Source organism: Mastacembelus armatus, chromosome 24 (assembly GCF_900324485.2).
Source record: "Mastacembelus armatus chromosome 24, fMasArm1.2, whole genome shotgun sequence".
Taxonomy (NCBI): domain Eukaryota; kingdom Metazoa; phylum Chordata; class Actinopteri; order Synbranchiformes; family Mastacembelidae; genus Mastacembelus; species Mastacembelus armatus.
Window position 1 is genome coordinate 16,977,730 of NC_046656.1, and position 20,630 is coordinate 16,998,359.

The 20,630-nt window shown below is 38.2% G+C and overlaps 1 protein-coding gene across 1 annotated transcript in view; it reads right to left on the bottom strand.

The window, feature by feature from the left end:
• LOC113137648 (disks large-associated protein 2-like) overlaps positions 1-20,630 on the bottom strand; it is a 73,229-nt gene that overhangs the window by 29,569 nt on the left and 23,030 nt on the right. The window contains exon 3 of the mRNA XM_026319464.1: positions 6,924-8,080. Coding sequence (XP_026175249.1) covers positions 6,924-8,080 — 1,157 coding nt within the window. The remainder of the gene's footprint in view (positions 1-6,923; positions 8,081-20,630) is intronic.

Sequence of the window (20,630 nt, forward strand, 5' to 3'; positions counted from 1 at the left end):
GAGTACAAAGGGGCCCAATTAGCCAAATGAGTATGAGAGCTGTATCAAGCAGTCAGATACGCTCTGGCTGTTTTTTCCCTAAACAGAAAATTACTCTATCTCTACTTCATTTATCTCTGGACCCTGGCTTTCAAATTCCACTAAACAAACTCAATGCTTAACCTTATTGTACCCATGAGAAGCATATTCAGTGGGTTACTTTAACCTGGGTTTCCAGTCGTCGGCCATGAGCATGCACTTTGTATCATTCTTGAAATTAAAACCATTAACTACATTAATGTAGCTATGGTGTTTTCAGTTCAGTTCTGTACAATTCAAACACAGGGTACATCCTAATTCCCTTAATTACATTAACATTTTCCACACTTGCCTTTTTCTTGCATCTTTGTCTTGGTAAGGTGCAAGTGAAAGATACAAGAAGAGAAGAAGCAGGGAAACATTTGATACATGAGAAATCTTTCCTCCAAACCATCATGTGAAACACCTTGTCTCCACCTGATTTCTGATAAAGGGGTATGTCGGGCCATAAATGACTTTGTGAAGTACTGTATGGTCTCTTGTATTCTTAATCATGTCTCCTTTTGGCATTTGCCTCATTCTTCAATTCTCGCCCCTCAGAGCAGAAATAAAAGCTTTGGGATGGTCTTTGTGGTGGACCAGAAAAATTTAAGGGTCAAATGAGGATTGAGTAGTGAGGAACACTCCTTGAGCTCATTTAGATGTACCTATAGCCTCGGTTTCTCTCTGTTGCGCTGAAACATTCAAACGAAGGCTCTGTTGCTACCTGCTGCTATATAGTTTAGAATATTGATATAGAGTAACATTTTAGTAACATGCCATAATTGAAGTACTAAGTGTGACAGAGGGCTGATGTGTCATAGTGGATAGTTGTTTCTTTGATTTTTTTTTTTTCTTTTTTTTTTTTTTTAAATGCAGAAACTCACTTTTTCAAGTTGACTGATTGGAAAAAGTAATTTGTATATTATAGCACAATTGGCATCTTATGGCCATGAAGTGAGAACAGAATTATGTATATGTGGCTTCCATTTAGTGAGTGAAGACTTTTAGGTTTTCCCACTAAGAATGACAAGTACCATTGATTCTAGTACAGTACATGACATGTTTCCTTTTGATAACATTTCTAATGTATATGTCTTACAGGCAAGTTATCTTGTCCAGTTACTGTTCTAGGTTGTTTTCAGTAAAAGCATCTGCCTTCATCAGACCATTGTCCTTTATGCTTTAAACAACAGCAACAGTGGTGTCTACAAACACTGGGAAAAACCACTATTTATTAGTCTGACACTGGAAGTATGAAAAGGTATAAATGAAGGTTCATTCACATCTGTATTCTTTTAACTGGGGTACGATAATAACAAGGCACACATCAATCTGTGAGGGACATAGCTGTATATAGTGGATTCAACTTTGATCCAATCATCCATTATCTGTGCTGGTTATTCTGTAGAGGATTTGTTTTAGGGGGGGCTGATCCCAGATGACGATAAGTGAGAGGTGGTGTACACCTTGGACACATTGTCACACGTGTGTGTGTAAGTAGGATTTCAACATTTAAAAGTCCAAAACATTGCATTCATTCACTCACAGTTTGTCTTATCACTTTGAAATAAAGACTAATCTGAAGTACCAGGTGAGTTATCAGCACATTTTTTCTTGGAACTCAAATAGTACTTTATGTCTGCAGTTAAGTGGGAGTGGTAAAAGAACCTTAGAATAGTACTCATATTGCAAGTCAAAACATCTTCTTTTCCTTTCGGCTGCTCCTTTTAGGGGTCGCCACAGTGAATCATCCGCCTCCATTCAACCCTATCCTCTGTATCCTCCTCACCCACACCAACTATCCTCATGTCCTCCTTCACTACATCCAAGAGCCTCCTCTTTGGTCTTCCTCTAGGCCTCCTTCCTGGCAGCTCTAACCTCAGCATCCATTTACCAATGTATTCACTGTCCCTCCTCTGAACATGTCCAAACCATCTCAATCTGGCTCCCCTGGCTTTTTCTCCAAAACATCTAACATGAGCTGTCCCTCTGATGTCCTCATTCCTGATCCTATCCATCCTCGTCCCTCCCAGAGAGAACCTCAACATCTTCAGCTCTGCTACCTCCAGCTCTGCCTCCTGTCTTTTTCTCAGTGCCACTGTCTCTAAACCAGACAACATTGCTGGTCTGTCTTGTACACCTTTCCTTTCATTCTTGCTGACACTCTTTTGTCCCACATCACACTTGACACTTTTCTCCACCTGTTCCAACCTGCTTGCACAAGTCAAAACATCGACATGCTTAATTCAAGAATTAAAAAGATTAGTAGAATTTCCCTCACTGTTGGCAGTGATGCAGTTTGTGTATATTTGTGCTTGCATAGCAAATGCTGCCAATCATACCCCCGAGGCTAGAACTGTAACTTTAAAATCAGTGTACTGCCATTAATGGCAAAGCATCACTGCTAATACAAAAAACATATGAGCTCTTAAATTAGCCTTGAGTGACAGCTGAACAAAGCAGATATTTTTGAGTTACCATACCTATAATCAGTTCCTAAGAATGTGATCGGAAACTACAGAAATAAACATTTAATAATTAAATACGTTATGAACACAGTGATGATATGGTACATAAATAGGTTTTAGTATTTATACTGTCTAGTAATGACTACATATAACATAAATGATCAGGATTAACAGTAATTAAGAGGCTATGTGGTTATTACCGTACACTGTAAGTATAAATATCAACACATAAGTGCTCATGTACTAAAAGCCACAAAGCTTAAATTAGATTGGCAAATCATGCTAGAAATCAAGGCAAACTTTATTCAGTTTACCTCTTAAAAAGCAGTTAACTTCAATATTTTTGATCATGTCTGTTACACTATTTATGTGTAAAGCTCACCTGACTCAACTGAGATACACTGTGGTTAATGACAAATCAAACTATTCATAGGATCTAAATGAGTGCTTCTCCCAGACACCCTGTGGTTTCTTCCACTCAAAAATTGAGATTTACAGTGGCAGTGTGTCACACACTACATGCTGTGGCACCATATTGATCAGAGGTGTATTAAGTACAACACTCTTGTCAGTGTGTGGTTCAGCTGTAGTAGTTGTCCCAGCGGACAGGGCAGACTTAGCTCTTGAAACAACAGCCCCAGGCACAGGGCTGTTAATACTGCTCTGCCAGTGACTCACTTTACCCAGTCATATAGCTTGGCTGTTTTTCTGCCACAATTGCTGAACTGTTTTCACAAAAAGCAGATAGCTGCTCCCCCCTTATTTTTCACCTAAAGGCAGAGTAATCCTTTCTCCGTCACTCATGTTCTCAATGTCTGTCTTGTTGGTGTTCTGTCCCCCTCTCACTCTTCTGAGTGTGAAAGTAATAAACATTCTTTACATGTATGGTAGGTGGCAAATGGGGAAAAAGTCCAAAGATTTAAAGATGGTAATAATAGCACACATTGCTTTCCATCATCATTGATCTAGTGCATTTTCTTCAAATGTTTTCCCCAAATGTTTTTGTAGTCAATATGGAAAGGCTTCTGAAGCCTTTATACCATATGCTACTAGAACTACTTTGAATCCAAAACCAATCAACTTCTTTTGTGCAGCATGGCTCACTGCCTCAGCTCTGAACACTCTAGTTCAGTATGCAACGACAGAGTAGAAAAATGAGTGATGATCATTCAGTTTGCTAATTTTTTGTGTGTCATTACCTAAAAGAGGGAAGTGGATACTTTCCAACTTTGCCTAACTGTAGAGGATAAAATGAAAAATTTGTTAGTCTCTGTCTTCCCCCTGTGACCTGTCCGTAAATATCACACATGCATACATTTATCCTCTCCCACATCAGTGGAATAAAATGCAGTAATTATCAGCAAGCTAAATTAGGCATAAAAACAGCAGTAAAGTGAGGGAATCATTTTCCTCTTTAAGCATAGCATGATTGTGTGGTGCTGTGGTTAACGAGACAGCTGCCGCTCGTATAAGCACTGTGGTAGCTAATTAACATTACTTTATTTCTATACTCATTGATGCTACCTAAGAGAACATCTTTAGCTTTACCCCTGGGGCAACTATACAGGCAAGTTGTTTCACACCATCAATAGTTACCCCTGATCAAGAAAAATACTTTGTACAACAGTAGCCTTGGGATAAAACATCTTCTCACTGCTGATGCTGATTGTTAGACCATGTAGCAAATGTTAACACTAGCACTAGGGTCTAGCACAAAACCATGTAAGAATTGGCAGAACAATTTGTATTTTGTAAGTGAATGAGTTTCACTTAGTTTTGTCCAGTGTAGTAGCTACAGTAGTTTTTGGTGTTGCAATAGTAAGATGCATGATTTTTTTTACACTAATCACAGTCCACTAAATTTTAAATTGAAGTTTTGACAGCTTAGTCACCTACTTTATTATAGTAGCTGAAATAAGCAGTCAGTCAAGTACAGGCATGAACATATGATTTATTGAAGATATATGATTTATAGAATACTACAGAAACCTCATACAGTACAGCTTGCATTTACTGCTTTTTCTCACCTTCAAAACAACCTTTAAGATCTTGGGACATTGCCAGACCATTTTTTATTTTTATGTTTAGATTTCATTTTGTCTACCTAGCTTAATCTTCAAAAAACATTTTCTATTACACAATTAGAAAATAAGTCAATACCAAGTAAAGGTCAAGCTTAAAAATGTTGAACAAAATTTGAAAGAAATACTTTCAGCATTTAATTAATTTATTCAGTCATCAGATAATTTGCATTTCAAAAACAGTAACTTAAATATTACTTTGTAAAATCACTATGGAACATTGTCACAGTGTATAACATACATTATAAGTTATTACAGAATTCTTCTGCTGGAAGGCTTTTTGCTGTACTATTTGTTTTTTCTCTGTCTTAATGTTTCATGATGATCTCAAAGATGTTGGTTATTTAGTTTTTAGTTTTGTTAGTTCAGTTTTGTTGTTTTTTCCCACCGTAGGTCAGTCATTTTGTTTCACAAAAGCATCTTCCTTTTACAGGAATTGCAATTTAGGACGGTAGCACAAAGACTTGACAGTATGACTCGACACTTGAAACCAGATTATGTCAAAAATTCACCCAGTGCAGACTTTTTGACATTGTCACAAGTGAGCACAGGCCTAAAGGACCCAGCCACATCAGGTGATGAGCACAGTGTTGCACACAATGACTCAATGAATAAATCACACTTTTTCCAGTGAATATGGCTCAGTGAGTATGGATGTGCTCAATGCAAAATGTGCCTATGTACTAGCTGCCGGGGCCTCTACCTGCTGTCACGTAACCTTGTCAAATGCCAGTGAGAGGGGCTTTCTGTTCTGTTTGTGTAATTGTGCACTCCACATAGCATCAAGGTGCATGTCACTGGGCAAAGAGTCAACCTCTTCTCCATGCATAAACACTGGCAGCAGTGCAAACAGAGCCTGTTAAATAGCTACAGTATGAGTGCTGCACCATTGAAGTTCAGTGTCATTAGTAAAAAAAAAAAGGGGGGATGACATGCATTAGTCAGTTTTTGGATACAAATTCAATTGTGACCAATAAATATATGCATTTTTGTGCCTTTGTGATGCATAAGCGAAACTCTAACATACATACAATGCAGAAGAAAGGTCTGACGCAGGATAAGTGCTGTCTTATTAGAAGGCATACATCATCTTCAGGGTGGAATTGGACCAAGGTTTAATAATGGCCAATAACTTTAACTTTTTTTATTCCTCTTACCAGCAGAGGAGCATTTCATAATCATTTGAGAGGAGAGTTCAGGCCTTACTTTAAGAGAATGTTGTTTTGGGAAGAGCAGCCTTCAAAAGCACAAAGATACTTCTCTTTTCCTAACTATGCCATTTAAGCTTGGTAATGGAACGGAAGGTACTGAATTCCCTGTCACCACTTTTGTAAAAAATTTTTTATTAGTTTTAGATATTAAATCACCTTCACATTAAGCCATTTGAAGTAGGTATTTAAAAATGTTCTAATAGAGCACTCAATGTGATTCATTTTGGATTAGAGTATAGACTAAGTGGAAAAAATGAAAAGAAACAGAATCAAATGCAGGCAAAATACTTGGCTGTTGACTATGTTTTGGAGGCAAGTGCCTGTGGCTAAACTAGTTGAATATCCTAATGTGTCAATAGGATAGAAAAGCTGGATGCCCAAATACATGAGCATAAGGAGAGGAGGTTGTTTGTGCGTGTGTGTTATTGTGTATATGGTAGAATTATAGTCTTATGGCCGTGGACACATAAGACTTCCTCAAACTCCCAGGCCTCTGGTAGAGGACCCGAGATTGAGGAAGACACACACACCACCCATAGGGGTGAGAAGGGAAATTTTTTTTTTTATTTTTATATATATATATATATATATATATATATATATATATATTATTAATCCTTTCTAAAGTAAGTAGATATTGAATAATGACAAGAATTCCAGTGAATGGTATTTGGTGAAGAGCTTCTGGACAGAATGAACAAGGTGTCTCATTGATTTTGTCCACCATCCTCCTCTCTGCCACAGCCTCCAGACTGTCCAGTTCCAGTTCAACAACAGATTTTATCTTTCATTATTTGTTGTCATGTTTTCATTAATTGATAATTAACGGGATAAAATCACTATATAATTATAGCTAATAGTTAGAACTATTATCAAAATATCAATTGATATATCAATATATCAAATTCCCATAAACCACTTACAATAACTCTTTAATTTAGTGATGTCCCCACTGATTAAAACTCTTAACATTATTGCCAAGCACAGGTGCACATCTATTTAAACATTTCAGCTAACACTATGCCACTCTTCTCACACAAAGTTGTTTTCAATATATTAATACTTTTAAAACATTAATGTTCTTCTAGTAAAGTACCACTCACCTGCAGGTAGTGACATGCCCTCAATGAAGACTTGAGGTCCGTGTGCATCATGGGTTTCTCCAGATTGAGAGATGACTTCCTGTAGGCCTCCTTGGCCTGGCTAACTGTTAGTGTTGACCAAGAGCTCCTCTTCATGAATTTGCCCTCAGGCGCCATGGCCATGCTCTCACAGGCCGAGCATTTGACATCATTATTACTCTTAGAGGTCTTGAGTGACAGGTCTCCAAAGTGGTGGCTGTGCATGGAATCTGGATAGCAGTGGCTGACATGTTCTCCGTGGTGCCGTGACATCACACTGGGTGTGCGATAGGTGCTATCACTATCCAGGTTGTCATCAGAGCTCCACCAGCCACCAGAGCGGTGCTTGCGTTCTTTGCTCTTGCTCCGTTTGCTACCGTGTTTGGTGGAGTGGTGACTATGATGGTGATAACCCCCTCCTCCTCCACCTCCTACAATATCCCCTTTTGTGCCATTCATCTTGGATGACCCCTCCAAGGAGTGGGATTTGGTGAAGAGTTTCTGGACAGAATGAACAAGGTGTCTGATGCGGCCAGGACTCTCGCTGCGTTGCTCAGTGGTTGTTGAGGTGCGTTGGTACTGTAACGTGTGGAAGCCGTCACGGTGAAGTGGCAGTTGTTTCTCAAACTGGTCTAGTAAGTTAGCAGGAAGGCGGTTACTCTTGGTGCCAGCATGGTGGGAGGAGGCAGCGGCAGCGGCTGCAGCAGCAGCGACAGCTGGGGAGGTGGCAGAGGCTGTGATGGCAGCGCAGTCATCCCGTGTGGCTGAGTCATAATATTGGGAGCTGTAGTGCATTCTAGGGAACGTGCTGCTGGAGATGTGGTCAGACGCAGCAGCTGGAGGCATCATGACAGGGGACATCATCATGCAGTCAGAGTGGATGGAGCTGCGTGGTGAGTAGCGATGATGGAAATCCATAGGGCAGCTTTCTGTGGGGCTGAGCAGGTAGGATGAGTGACGGGATTCAGAGCCATGGTGACTGTGGAGGTCATGGACATGGGGGTCATAGTCCAAGCCATGGGGTAAAGGGATCTGGTGCTGGGAACGGCTGCCTGATAAGCCCTTCATGTTCCTGGCCGAAGGGAGGCGTCTGCCTTCATTGAACTTTTGAGACGGGGACCAAGGTGAAAACTTCTGGTCTGTTTCAAAAAAAGGAAGAAAAAAAAAAGAAGACAATGAATATCTAAGACATAAGTGAGTCAAAGAGAGAATAGCTCTTAATAACATTCAGCAGTTACTACAAGTCCAAGTCCCTATACATGGAAATTACCAAATTCAGTTGCAAGCAAGAACATGACAAATAAATGAACCCATGTGACATTTTGTACAGTATTCTCAGTGACAAGGAATTTCTTTACCTCAGAGAGACAACCATTTTATGTGCATGGGCTGCATGTTAATATTTCACTATACAAATTTATGCTGTTTACAGCACAGCTGTATACAAATAAATACAAATAAACATCCATGCAAAGTAAATATCATGTTAACTGAATAGGTATTGCAATGTTACGTTACACATGAAAGTACTGTAATTCATAACTACTGACAGAAAGATGAAGTTAACCCAAGTTGCTAACATCTCTAAAGTCAGAAATGTATGATAAGCGAACTTATAAAAAAGACAACAGACCCTGGAATGAACACACAAAATAGATACACATATATATTTCTCAAGAGATGTATTCCTCTCTGAAATCAGACATTACTTCTTTTCTACAGGCAGAATGTTTATAATGGGATTTAATGACACTCTGTGTCAAATCTCAGCCCTTCAGCTAAGTTGTTCCACTTCAGTGCCCAAAAGAGCTTCGAGGTTTTAAAGCTCTGTGAAAGTGAATGTACTTATAATTTATGTAATATAAAATTTAACATAGATTGCTGATTATCTTCTTTAAGGTACAATTACTTGAATAAACAGTTGATTTTATTGTTTTCCATAAGAGTAGAATAGTTTTCATTACTCTCTTGGCCAATAAAGATACTTATACTACAAGGAAAATAGAGCCAGACAGTAGGTATCTACTGAAGATATTGGTGAGACAGATGAGCATGGATGATAAATTGTATTTTTATTAGCATATATTTATTTAGATAAATTGTTAAGAGAGCAACAAGAATGACTTGAAAAAGTAAAAATGATCAAAATAAATAAGAGGCATTTAATGCTTGTTGCTCAATATAGTATGACTACATGAAGTAAGATCTAAAGACAGAAACACTGCTTCAAATTACAACACAAATAATGGTCAATGAAATTTACCTAATATCCTGTTTCAACCAGATATTTCCTATGTTGGAGTTTAGAAACAAGGCAGCATTAATGACTTATAATCACAGAAAGATTTTTGTGGTAGCAAAGCACCATGTAAATGTGAGATATAGGAGTTAACATAACTGTTTGCCAACTAGCTGTGTTAGACTAGTTGCAATCATTAGGGTGCTTCTTTAAAAGTTTGCATTAATCCATCTAATATATTTCTGTACTGGGAGACCAGGGGTGTTTTTACTGTTGCATATGCAAAAATGACCTTTGAAACATGCAAGCCACTTCCCATGGAAAAGCCAGTATTTATACAAACAAACACGATATGAGAATGTGCATACCTGTACTGAGACTGTGATCCATAGGTATGAATATTTTGAAGACTGGAGAAATTGGCAACACAGATTGTGAGGCAGTCAACTGAGACCAGATTTAATGACAAATTGAATGAACTCCTTTGGAATCTGTGATAAGTGTTTCTCATGCCCTGTGGTGATGAACTAGTTGTTATTAGCTATATGCCAGCACTAGGTGGTGACCACAAAATGCAATATTTTGAATGAGAAAATTGTAGCTTTTGCATGTGGAGTTTAATGTTCAGCAAACTTTCTAAACCCTTTTGCTCTATCAGTCTGTGGACGGGAGTTTCAGTGAATGCTACTCAGGCTCTAATTAGCAGATGTGCAGAAGCAAAGCTTTGAGGACACAGTTTGCAACATAGGAGTTTTAATATTATAGTCAGAGAGACACTGTGAGTCAATAGAAGAAATTGCAACCTCTTAACTCCAAACTGCTCTGTGTGTGTATATGCGTGTGGTCGTGTGTGTGCGCGTCTGTGTACGTGTCTGAGGTGTGAAGGTGGCAATACACCACTGCTAATGTTCTAAAATTCAGAAGGCAGAAATAAGCATGCTCTTTGGAGTGTTGTTTTTGAAAATAATTATATGAAATGCCAGTCTTCAATTTTCATCTTCATATTTACTGAAGTTAATACTGCTGATGTTTGTGACATTAACTAGAGAAAGTCAGCCTCAAGCCTTTTCCAATTTAGGTTATATTCAAATTATGTAATCATGCGTAGCCTATACTTATATACTTAATGCCGCAGTTGCAGGTTTGTCCTGTAATGATATTGAAGGTAATCCATTATTTTCCAGTCCTGTTTATCACAGTTTTCTGTTGTCAGAGACACTGGCAACATTATTTTCCATTCTGTCCTTCTGTCATACATAAATTCACAAATCATGAGTTCTGTTTTTGTGACTTACTAAAATACAAAAAGACAAACGGACAGAGCTTTTCAGGCAAACAAATGTGTGAAAATGAACAGTGTTATTAAAAGCACAATTCTTAGCTTCCACCTACAAGGATGCAATAAGAGCTACAAGGTAAAAGAGGGAGACCATGTTGCAAAACCCTGTGTGTCTGCCATTCTCCTGCAATTAATTACTTTAAGTTCTCTGCAGCAGGAAACCCCAGTCTGGAACAGTGCACATCGTCTTACATAACATTTGGGATCTCTGATCTCACACACCATTTCAAAGGAGCCAGAAATAAAATGCGTAGTTGTCATGGAAACTACTGCTGAAAACCCAGGAACTGTAATATGATTTTCAAGGTTGTTTGGGGTGGATCCTGATCTCAAAAAAGAAAAAAAAAATGCAAAAAGAAACATATACTGTGACATGATGCAGACCACAAAAACCACAGAAGCACAGAAACATCCTCTGTGTTCCTCTTTCTCATTTTAAACTCTCAGCTCTCTATTGTCTCCTTAACCATTTCCCAATAACTCACTATCTCACTATTCTTCAAATTCACTGAAGTAGAGGACATCGTCCAGCTGTTGAGGGAACAAAATGAAAAAAATCAAAGCTAATAGTAGTAAAGAATGCACACCGATACTGTATGTGCGTACATATGTACACATGCCATGCTGTTATGTACGGTTCTGTATAATGCAGTCTACTTCCAAACAGTCATTTGGTCATCATTGTGTTAGTGTAATTGAGGAAACATACTGTTTTATATGGGCTGCATTTACTAGCATTAACATATTGTTCAAATGCTGTTTCACTGATACACTGAGGTCAGAAGCAATTAAACAATGACTCATGTTTCCTATAGTAAACAAGAACAATAACGGGAACCTCTGTATGGAACTTTTTAAAGACTAACAATCAGCCTAAAATTTTATGTTTAGCATTTACAGGGAGTTCATTCACAGAATTTATGTACAGATGTGTCAATCCCATATATAACTATATATATATATATATATATATATATATATATATATATATATGTTGGAATCTGACTAATTCAGGAATCATGCATTGCTACAACATGAATACTGCCAAATTCAAAGTACACATTTAGATGAAACAGCACATCTGTTTTCTCCCACAGAGTAGTGTCTGCCCCGCCTGAACTGCATTTGCTTTCGACAATCACCCCAGGATTCTGATTACATAAACTCTCTTGAGGTGGTTTGATTACCCCATAATCAGCTGCTTAGAGACTAATCTTTCAACCCAGATTGGTCTCTTCAGCTATCAACCAATTCATTTCAAGTACAGTCAATTTGTCATAAGTCATTTTCCAGAGAGACAGGAAAGAAAATAAACTACCAAGAACATAGTGAAATGTTTTTACTTCATCTACCAGTTATTAAGCAAAGGTAAAACAGGGTTGTATTTTAATTACCTACCACTGAGTCCTTAGAGCTACAAATACATCTGGTCACTTCAGGGCGCTGTTGCTTAAATGTAATGTCATTGCTTATCTTGACATGTGCTTTATTTATTGACATTTATTGTCAACCTTTTTTAATAAGTAGAATCAGTTAACATTAAAGCCAACAAAAATGTAAAGCATATGGTTTTTTTCCCCATTAAAAAACAATGCATGGAGCTAAACGTTAAGACTTGACAATTTGATTGATCCTTTTTGCCTGGGAAGTTTTTGATTCGCAACATCCCAAACATTTTTTGATTTCAATATCAGCTGGGTGTAAATCTCACTGCACTGTTGGAAAAAAAAATAGGTCAGTCAAGAATCATTGAAATTTTGTCTTTAGACTTGACATTCATGTCCTGCTTTTCTATGTGGCATTGAGTACTCAGTGCTGAGAGATGTATCCTGTAACAGATTCTCCAGCATAGCAGCAGGCCAGTGACACCTGCCTCCACTCTATAGGGAGGACATGAAGGTGGTGCAGTAGTTCAGTGAGTTCATATCATATAACAACTTAGTCTAGTCTGACAGCACTAACACACACTGAGTTTCTGCCCAAGGAGGCTCGTGTCATCCAATATTTGCAACAGTCTGCTCTACAACTTCTACTAATACATAGTGGCCAGTGTGTTTTGTGTGCGGGGGAGGTGACATCAAGGCAGGCAATGCCAGCATACTGGTAAAGAAGAGCTGGCTGTGTCATATTGGGCTCAGTATGAATACCCTGTAGGCAGTAACAGAAGTGAAATGCAGGTCTGCCATGGACAATGCCACCCACTCTTCCTATAATGGGCTGATGCAACTATATAAAGATGTATGGACCACTTTTAGTTTCCAGCCCATCTGGCTGAGGTGAACTGAGTAGTGCTTCAAGTGCTTACTTAAACAGAACATTCAAATATTACCTCTGATTCTACAATACCACCTGATTTAGGAGAGTGCTGAAGACTGGTCACAAGAAAAAACATGAATTTATCAGGCTGGACTTGTCTGTATATCTGTGCAGCTTGGTATAAGCTGTATTCTCTCACATGGCCAGCACGTGTATGTGTGTGTGTTTTCTTTCTTTATCAATATATTTCTGCACTAATTCTGACTGTAAATCCACAGGAATGTCAGTTCAAAACTTAGTGGGACAGTGTTAGTCAGGGTGAGAGATCAAAAAGCAGCACTTTCTGCTCTGTTTTTAAAACCACTGAGGTGCCTTTGAGCAACCTCTTAACTCCAAGCTGCTCAGTGGCCAAGAGGCTGTGGTACTTGGCGACCTCCAGGTATTAGCAGGGTGTTGATGGAAAAGAAATAAAGGTTAAAAAATATTATCATGTGCTGTGCATTTGCATACTGGTGTGCATGTGCATTAACTAGAAAAATAATTAGATTAACTTATGGTATGAGAGAAGAGCTAAAAACCAGCAGCGAAGGAAGAAATAAGATTATATGAAGTGGAAAAGAGAGATGGACTTTGGAGGGATGAGCACTAAGCTCCTGAAAGGCTTTTGAGAAGTGCAAGTAAGGCAAGGGAGCATTCCAGAAGATTATATTTATGTTTGAGAAGATTAAATGCAGGTGTGAATGTAAACCAAACTGCATATTGACATAAGGTGAAGAATTTTTTTTTTTTTTTAAACTTACGGTTACTGAATTAAAACGCGTTTAGTTTTGTGGCCAGTGATCAACAGGCTATTTCCTTGCTACATTAAACGTTCTTCCTGATTCACCTGATGCAGCCTGTGAAATGTTTTTTTTTTTTTGCTGTTGTTTTTTTTCTTCCTCCTGAAGAAGATCCCACTCTCTGAGTGGGGAGAGATTGCAGCCACTGTGGGAGAGAAAAAAGAGAGTGGGGAAAACCTCTCTGCTTGCTCTGCTCTGGGAAAGCAGTGTGTTGCTTGCTGTTGAGGCAAAGCTCTGCCACTATGCTACAGTCAGCGCTTGGCCAGCATTTCCCAAGACGGTTGCATAATCTGGAATAAATGAGGCCTTCCTCCTCCACACAATTGCACAGCTAGCTAATGCCACCGGGAAGAACGGAGCAACAGGCAGCCAAACTGTAGCATATGAATCACACTGTTGAGACAAATTATCGATCACCATTGATGAAAAACATGCATTTTTATTAAATCATTATTACTATTACGAGATTGTTTTGAAGATCTGACCAAAAAAATCAAAGATTGACCTCAAATGTTTGGTGGGAAGAATGAGCCGTCACCCACTTGGAAACAACCCTGATTAAATCAAGTCTGTTGCAAAGTTGTCAAGATACAGCCATGATTCATATTAAATCTGTCTGAAAGTTTACAGTGACATTGGAGGACCAAAACAAGCAGGAAGCTGACAAGAATATCTAGTGCAGGTACTGCTAGCATTAATCAGTGTCAGTGTATAGCAGTCTGGAATAATATAACCATGGAAAGTAATTGTTGAATCTGTATTGAGGTTTGCATTTTAAAGCATCAAACCTCTTTCAGATGAAGCTTTGACCAATAGTTTTTTGTGTATCTGGAGTTTTAGTGTGTGTAGTATGGATTAATCCAAAAACAACCAAGCTGACCATAAACCAAAATTAAAATGGAAATGTGAATACAGTAATGCAGACATGAAACACATATACAGCGTAGTATTAACACAGTTGGCTACCTTTAGAGGCAGAGTAACGCTGCAGTTGGCCACACTCCATTTTCAGTTTTAATAAACTGTGTACATGTACTTTTCATAGTATGCTAGAAATAAACCAATTCATGGAATATTTCTGTCTACCTGAGGAGTCCTGCCCACAACTAGACCAACATGCCAAAAAAACAAAATAATTGCATTCATACCTTATCTTTTGTCGCTAATTACCAGTTAGGATATTAAAAATATCTCAGTATGCACTGGATAGGAAACAGGCAGTCAATTTTGATTGCCTGTGCACTGATACAGTCATTTTCTGACATTCAAACCTGTAGTGAATTTAAAGTCTGTAGACTATGGGAGACAATTGACTGTATTAATGGCTGAAGCCCCTTGATGAGTGCTGCTATACAGCATTGTCTTAAACAGAAAATCAAATTTCCTTTGACTTCAGGAATAGACTTCTCTCGAAGTGCACTGGACATACTCCTGGCACACCAGACTCGGCACGTTCTGGCATGAAATAACCTATGCATCTTACTGTCAAAAAAGGTGTTATCACTCTAGCAGTACTGGAGAAACAGCAGAAAGGAAACAGTTATTTAATGGTGAAATGTTTAGGCTCATTGACACAGGGTGTCAGGGGAAAGTGTGTTAGACGTTGCACCAAAGATAAGATCATATTCAATGTAGCTTTGCAGCAGAAGCTGCATTTCACCTTTTGATATCCACCCACTCCCTCCCACTGCTGCTGCACTCTCCTCAGCAGGCAGACACAGGTTGGTGCTGTAGTGATGCCACACACACTGGACACAGCCTCAGTCTCTTCCCTTTGCCTTTCAACAGAAGACAACGCCAAATAGAGAGCTTACACTCTATCACTGCTCACTATGCAACAGCCGGTAAAGCCTCCCACACTACATTGATTTAACACAAAAGAAAAGTGCCCCATATAGAGCTCAAACATACACTTCCCTCAGGGTTGTTGTACTGCACTGAAGAGTAACACTTGCAACTGACATACGTCACAAGGACTTCATGATTTTAGGTCAGATACCCTCACAATGTTTTTCTTGGAGTATATGAGTTCCACTGTACATGTAACCAAGTATCAGAGGCTAAGGAAGCCATGTGAGCTGACCAGAGCAAACTACATCACTGCCGAGGATACAATATGGGAAAAAAACTCAAAGGTGTAGGTGGCTTATGTTTGGCACGTTGTCTCTCCTCGTTCAGGTCTTGAAGCAACTGTTGACACGTCTCCATGGAAACTGCTCATATGCACAGTTTGAAGTGTGTAGCTATTGCAGACATCTCACTTTGTATCGACCGTGTGAGTTTAAATATTGACACATCTGGTGCACTTTAACCATCTTGCTTGCATATGATGTTTCAGCCTTTCCCTAAGTTTACCCCAGCATATTGTTGTAGACTACTGTAGGTAACATTAGCATGTTTTAAATATTGTAACAAAAATTGTAACAATACAAATTTAATTACAAACCTGAGAAAAACAGCCACTGTGTGGCTCACATCTATTGGTTTTCTACCTCCGTGGTACTTCTGTCACCCATTACAGTCGCTGAATACACAAATCATCTACAGGTAAAGCAAGCCAAATACACAAAAACGCACTTACATGCATTGCTAGTGAGAGTTATTGTGAAACATGGGAATTGTGGGAGTCTACATGGGTTATGAAGTTTAAAATTCAGTAGCTTTCATCAAATATACAAGAAATAATCATAATCTATAAATATAAATAATATTTTTATTTAATAATAATAAATAAATAATATATTTCTGAATCATCGTTTTTTTGGGGGTTTTTTTGTAAATGCCTAAACCTTTCCAGGCTGCATAAGACTTTCATGGCTTTCAGGATCTTTTGGGTGAATTATGTGATTTGCTGTGGCGAAAGACACTGATTAGCTAAGATGTAAATCAAGTGCAGCAAAATCAAACTATGCTTTTCTGACTGCCTTCTGCCGGTGTTTCTGTTGCCATGAACTGTCAAGCTAAATTTATGTCAGAGACATGAAAACTCAAACAGCTGCACAGGTCTATTACATTATGCTGAAGAGATATCACACGACATAGGTGATTTGGAAACTGTCAGGATTTCCAGAGCTTGACAGACAGCTGAACAATAGTTGCAAAATATGCAGGCGACTTGTGCCAACAAATTGTTAAAAATGTTTTGATCCCACCATCTCAGTATAGCATAAACCAAAATCTGCACTCCCAGCTACAGAATTAGCATCCATGCTTGCAAAAAAACCTCTTGTGGTAATGTTAGTTCAAACCCAGCAGCATTCCCACCTGTCAGTCTTTTGGTGATTACCCAACATGGAAAGAGCTCAAAAAGAAGCAGGGAAATAGCACAACACAGCTAATGAAAGCTAATGCAAGTGTTGACTCATGGTATACAGTTACAGGAAAAAACATTTGGTATTGCCTCAGTTTTATGTGTAATACGGGGGAAATATCAGCTTTACATTATGCTGACATGTAGTCTAGCGACAAGGAAGAGCCTTACACGGGCCTAATAAACAAGGAAATTATTTCTTTTTTTTCTTAAGAATTATTAACACAAAAATAGTTTACAGACAACAGATCTTGTATATGTATATGTATAGTTCATTCCTAAACAGAATATACTCCTTGAAATTCAAATTTGAATGTCTTAATCCTCACAAGTGATCTTACTGTAAATGTGTTATGTGTGTTACAATTATCAATATTTATCTGTGTGAAAAACAAAATATTGTAATATTTTGGTCATATCACCCAGGCTTTTTATTGATTAATAGTGCTTGGTCAGACTGTAATCTTTTTTTTCCAGGTAATGTTATGTAGTACTGTATGTCACGATATTGATCTCCAGTTATTACATCAAAGGTGGTGAAATGTCTTTCTTGCACAGAAAGAGCAAAAAGTACAAAAAGAAACAGGAAGGCTCATAAAAAAATCTCATCCCAAATGTATTGTCCTACTTGATTTTTTTAGTATGAGGAAACATAATGTAAAAAGCCATCATCTTCAAAGAGATACAGATAAGATTATTGTTACTATCAGTGTTATGCTTGAACCTGTAATTAAGTAATAATTACAGCACTGTAGTAATGTAGTAAACACAAAAAAGCATGTCTTCTCAAACACCTCCTTAGAGACTGTTTTCATTAAACTAATTCACTGCTTTCTCCAGTCTTAGAGTAATGAAGACCACACACTCATGTATGACTGCAGCTACTATGCATATCTGCGTGCATTGGAACAATTTGCCATTTCTTGATCCACGTCTGAATGTTCTCCAGTCTGTAAATGTATTCAGCCAAGTAGCTCATTAGAGTTGTCTCGCTGTTATTGTGCGTTGACTGCAGGAGATGTGCTATAGAAAGCTCAAATTTTAATGACCTATTTGTTACATGCTCTTTTGCAAGGCTTCCATGTACTGCAGCAGTAAAAGCCAAGTACTTTGAGGATGGAGATGGTTGATGCAAATTGAAAAATATTTTTTTCTTTCCTTGCTGCCAACATGTTCTGTCATGGTTCTGGAGAAGGTTTTCACATGTGGGAATTCAGAGGTGCACCACTCTTTTAATTAGGCTGTTTTGTCATGTACCGCTCCATCTGTCTTGAGCCTTCTGCAGCAGAGAGAGGGAGAAACAGAAAAGCTATGAAGGGTGGGATAGAAGTCAGGCCCCACCACCACTAGCACACCACAAATATCTGTACAGACTGCACAAAATTTTAAAGTGGTTACTGTGAAAAGCTGAACTTTAATGTTCGCTGTCAAAAAAAAAAAGAAAGAAAGAAAAAAAAGCTAAACAGCTGGATTGCCCCGCCCAGGTATACATGTTAAGGTAAACATTAGAGAAGTAGCCGATTGAAATGAAAAAGCCCTTTAAGGAAAACCTGTTTGCAGAATTTAACATCAGCATTTAGTTACTCTACTTCATAGTGTCCCATGGTTTAACTAGCACACACGGAGGGGATGAATCATTGAGAGAAAAATATTCTATTGTGGTATTGTGTACTTGTGAAGCTTGTAGCATTTCACAGGTATCATAAATTCAAGTGTATGATGTGTGCACTCACATTTAGTAGTCAGGCTTAATTGTGTTAAATTGCTTTACTCCTATTAGTGTAAATTATTCACAATAAAGAGTTACAGTTTACTGAGCTCACAGGGTGCTGTTGAGATGTCCAGGCCAGGGCACACAATTTGTCTCGCACTCAAAAGATAGGAAATTAAGGATTGTTGCTGTGGCAACCACCTGTCTAATGACACAGGGATGAAAGACTGTAAAGAAAAACAAAATGACAAAAAACTAACAGTTCGGATTACCTTAAAAGCATTAAAGGGTTATAATGCTAACAGGACAAATTAAAGCTAGACTCAAAATGTAATCTTACTTATTTTGTTAACAGTTTTTCAGGTAATGTGCTCACTTAGGGATTACTTATTATAAAATTTTAAAGACTCCGGGCTAATTTTTATGTGATAAATAAATGAATCTGTAACCACAGATATAATATGAGATCATCAAGCACATATGGAAAGAGCTTGGGACAAAATGAAACTGCAAAAATACCTTTTGCCAGTTCCCTAGTGGCACCAAAAAGTGTGACGCTAAGTGTTTAGTTTTGCCTTGTTGCATTGCTGAGTAAAGTTTTATACAGATGCCACATTCTTAAATCGGCACATTTGGTTCACTAAGCATTGTAGTGGAAAAAGCAATGGACGTGGAGTGTAAGAATGCCTTTGAGCACAACATTTGTTGAAACGTAAGCTGATCTGTGCCATAGTAGTGATTTAGGTGGGGAGTGGGGAGTAGGGTTAGGTGGCACTCTTGCTAAACTATAACTTGTGTAACACAAGTGAAAATGGTGCCCAAAAGAAAGATCTATACAGCAAATTTCAAAGTGCAGGTAACAAAGTGTGCAGCTGAAATTAAGTTTGGACTGTCAGCACTCACAACCTGAGAGGGGGACACACTGTCGTACCCCCCACCCCACCCCACCACCACCACCCAACGTTGGTGCAGTTGTTAATCAGAAATGCAATGTAGGCACCGAAGCAACTGTTCAACAAGGTTGTTTTTACTAAAAGTGACTTATAGTCAGGAAAATACTGTAGTTGTAGTCCTCTGCAACTTTTTGAACACATTTTTTATTAATTTACTATTTTCAAACTTATGTTACCTTTTTTTCAGACTCAATATTCTAGAAATCAAGATAAGGACTTTAAAAGACAGGCAATTGAAGCAGAATCTGAATTTCTTTTAAGACTTAAGTAACCTGACGCACTCATCTTATGGTATCTCCACAATCTGCTTTGTGAGTCAAAGCGGTGTAGTTCTTTGCCACCACATCGCTCCATCACACTGTGGAGGCAGTTCAGACTGTCAGAAAGGTGGCTGAAGGAGATCTGCAGCTTCCAGGTCCCAGGATTCATTACTGATGCTGTGCTTTGACCTTCAAGTAATGTGACGTGCTTGAAGTCAGACACAAACATATGCACAGCACCTTCCTTATTGCCAAAATTTCTTAACACCTAGACAAGAATGCAAAATGGAAAAATGTACTGTTCTCTGATGTTGTCTATAATTTATTTAATGTGTTAAATTATCCGTATTATTATAATTTGCTTTCTCACGCATATGCATATTAATTGATTTGGTAATTCATTCTTTCAATGTTACTGTGAAATTCTGCAGTAAAGTAGGAGCTCAGTAGATGCACTTTTTCTTTAGATATTTATTTTACAGGACACTCTATTATTAACCTTAAGGTAATATTACATCACAATATATGTACTCCCTTCAGCAAGCCAGAAACTTATTTCTGCTTCTATTTTGAACAGAGGAAGCAGGTCACTTTCTGTAGTCCTTTGTGTCACTGTGCACAGTATGTCAGTAAAGAATCTCATTTAATGACACTGTCATCAAGATAGATTGGGTAAGAAATATTCTCTGTGAGAGTCAGGGATTGATTTATTTTATCTGACATGTAAATAAAAATTACATGCTATATAAAATACATACAGTCCCAATCCAACTTGAAAGCAG